The sequence below is a fragment of the Terrapene carolina genome, unplaced genomic scaffold (genome assembly GCF_002925995.2).
Source record: "Terrapene carolina triunguis isolate 2854851 unplaced genomic scaffold, T_m_triunguis-2.0 Scaffold15491, whole genome shotgun sequence".
NCBI classification, from domain to species: Eukaryota; Metazoa; Chordata; order Testudines; family Emydidae; genus Terrapene; species Terrapene triunguis.
In genome coordinates, this window is record NW_020679842.1 from 1 (window position 1) to 2906 (window position 2906).

Consider the following 2906-nt stretch of genomic DNA (forward strand, 5'->3'; position numbering starts at 1 on the left):
CCCCCCTCCTGTAACCACCAGCCCCCACTCCCCTCCCAGAGCCAGGGAGAGAACCCAGGAGTCCTGGCTCCCAGCCCCCCTGCTCTAACCACTAGACCCCACTCCCCTCCCAGAGCCAGGGAGAGAACCCAGGAGTCCTGGCTCCCAGCCCCACCCCCGCTCTAACCACCAGCCCCCACTCCTCCCAGAGCCAGGGAGAGAACCCAGGAGTCCTGGCTCCCAGCCCCACCCCTGCGCTAACCACCAGCCCCCACTCCCCTCCCAGAGCCAGGGAGAGAACCCAGGAGTCCTGGCTCCCAGCCCCCCCTGCTCTAACCCGTGGCATACGTGGCCCCACTGACAGGCATTACAGGGATAATCCGTGTGTCCAGGTCTGTTGGCAGGATGGGGGTTATGTAACAGGGCCCCCCCCCGCTGCTTCCAATCCCGTTAGCGGGGATGAGCTCAGGGCCCGGCACCGAAAGCCCAGTGTAAACACAGCCTTAAGCAGCTTGGCCTAATCAGCCAGGGCCTGGCACCCAGGGGACAGATGGCAGCATCCGAGCCAGCCAAAGCTTCCCCCCCCGCCAGGGGACTGGCACCCCCACCCCTGCCGGTGCCCCTCACTCCCCACCCACAGCCCCTGCTAGCCCAGTCCTGGGCTCCCCCCAGCCCTGCCGGTGCCCCTCACTCCCAACCCGCAGCCCCTGCTAGCCCAGCCCTTGCATCCCCCCACCCTGGCGGGACCCCTTAGGAAAGGGCAGCTCGTCTTCCTCTCCCACGGATGAAGCTGGCCTGGCTCCGCCTCTCCTGAGTGGCCAGCAGGAGGCAACGTCCTGGGATCAAATCTAGGTCCTCGTAGCCACTGCATAAGCCTTCCCATGGTGGGGGAGTGGGTGTCACCGCTGCAGCCCCTGTCGTCCACCAGGGGGCACCCTCCCACTGCCATTGTCAAGACCAATGTCGGGAAAAGAGGGCCCAGGTCCCACTTGCAGCCGGCCCCACAGGTCCAAGGGAGCCGCCGCACTGGGAACCCCCTCCCCCCAACCAGAGACCAAAATGTGGTGCAGGATCTGGGCGGCAACTTGGGCTGCTGGGCCTCAGACTCCTGGGTTCTCTCCCCAGCTCGGGGGGGAAGGGGGGGAGGGGGGCTGGGAACCAGGACTCCTCGGTTCTCTCTCTTTTCAAGGTCACACAGTGGCAAAAACATGTCCCATCTCCCGGCCTCAGTTTCCCCACCCGTGACACACTATGTCTGAAGAACACTGGACCACCGCCATGGGGCACCCCCTTCACAGATGTCGTGCATCCCCAGGGACCCACCCCCTTTCCCGTTCTCCCCCCCACAGAGGTTGTGCCACGCTGCAGGCTGGTTTGAACCCTTTATTGGGACATGCTAGCCATTCACGCAGTCTTGGTAGCCCGGGTTCTCTTCTTCTTCACCACCACCGGCTTCTGGCTCCGCAGGATGGCGCTGGCGCGGCGCAGAGCAGCCTGGAGATGGGGGAAAGAGTGTGAGGCTGACGCACAGTGGAGTGGGGTGCCCCCTGCAAAGGGGGGGGCTACTGCAGCGATTGGGCCTCGCTTCCCCACCCAACCTGCACCCGACTTCTAGAGATCGCCCCTGAAGCTAAATGGGGTGAGGGCACTGACCAGGCACGGCGTGCTGAGTGACACCCCCACATCACTCCTCACCCACGTGGTGGGAAGGGGGCGCTCAGATTAGGGTGGCGAGATGATCACCAATCAATCCCCCCTTTCTAGCGTGATCACCCCCCCACGTGAAGGGAGGGGAGGTCTCCAACCAGGCACGGTGAGCTGAGCGCAGCAATCACCTGGGTTAAATCCAGAGAATCCTGTCTTTAAAATGGAGGTGTGCCCCCCCCCCCCCGCCACCCCCCCCTCCACGAGCCAGCCGTGTCCCTTTCTGCCCCTCGGGACGGGCGCTTTGGCCAATGCCCCTCCCCCCGTGGGTTCATGAACACAGGACGGCCCCGTTTGGGAAGCGGGGGACCAGACCCAGGGCGGGGGAGGCTCAGCTGCCCCCCCCCCCCCGCACTCACCATGCGCAGATCCTTGCGGTAGTTGTTCTTGCGGATGATGTGACGCAGGCTGTTGAGCGTAGCCCGGGCGTTCTTGTTAATGGTCGTCTTCTCATAGGACGTGGCTGGCTTGCGCTGGCCTGGAGGAAGGGGCCACGGGTCAGAGCCAGGGCCCAGGCCAGGCCACGGGGAGGGATCACAGGAAAGGAGCTGGTCTAGTGCAGGACAGGACGGGGATGTTTCCCCTCTAAGGGGCGCCGGCCCCAGGGCAGGGGACTGGAGGGCTCAGGGGGAGGTGGGGAACCAGGCATGGGGCCTTTCCCGTCTAGGGGGCCCAGCTCTGACCCAGCCCCAGGGCAGGGGACTGGAGGGCTCAGGGGGAGGTGGGGAACCAGGCATGGGGCCTTTCCCATCTAGGGGCCCCAGCTCTGACCCAGCCCCAGGGCAGGGGACTGGAGGACTCAGGGGGAGGTGGGGAACCAGGCATGGCGCCTTTCCCGTCTAGGGGGCCCAGCTCTGACCCAGCCCCAGGGCAGGGGGACTGGAGGGGTCAGGGGGTGGGACTGGAGTATGGGGCCTTTCCCCCCCCCGGGGGCCCAAGCAATGAGCTGGGGGGGGTCTCTCCATCCAAATCTGCCCCCCCAGAAGAAATCACTATTTCACACCCCCTGGCTCCCACAATCCTTTGCTGCGGGTGGGGGGTGGGGAAGCAGCCTGTCGGCATCACCCACCTGCCCGTTTCTTCAACACCACCACGATCCCCTTCCCGTCCGCCGCGGGCTCCACACCCACCGTCTTGCGATGGATCAGCCCGTTGTAGCGGAAGGAGTTTCTGGCCTTCAGGTTGTTCGGCTCCTTCGGAGAGACCTGCCCGGTTAGCGGGGC

The 2906-nt window shown here is 65.5% G+C and overlaps 1 protein-coding gene across 1 annotated transcript; it reads right to left on the reverse strand.

The window, feature by feature from the left end:
• Window positions 1-1348: 1348 nt before the first annotated feature.
• On the reverse strand, window positions 1349-2897 carry RPL28 (ribosomal protein L28; the record flags this gene model as incomplete). Its single annotated transcript, XM_026661707.2, has 3 exons — window positions 1349-1473; window positions 2043-2161; window positions 2753-2897. Coding segments are annotated over 3 exons (354 nt in total), but the record flags the coding sequence as incomplete, so codon positions are not given.
• Between the last annotated feature and the right edge of the window lie 9 nt (window positions 2898-2906).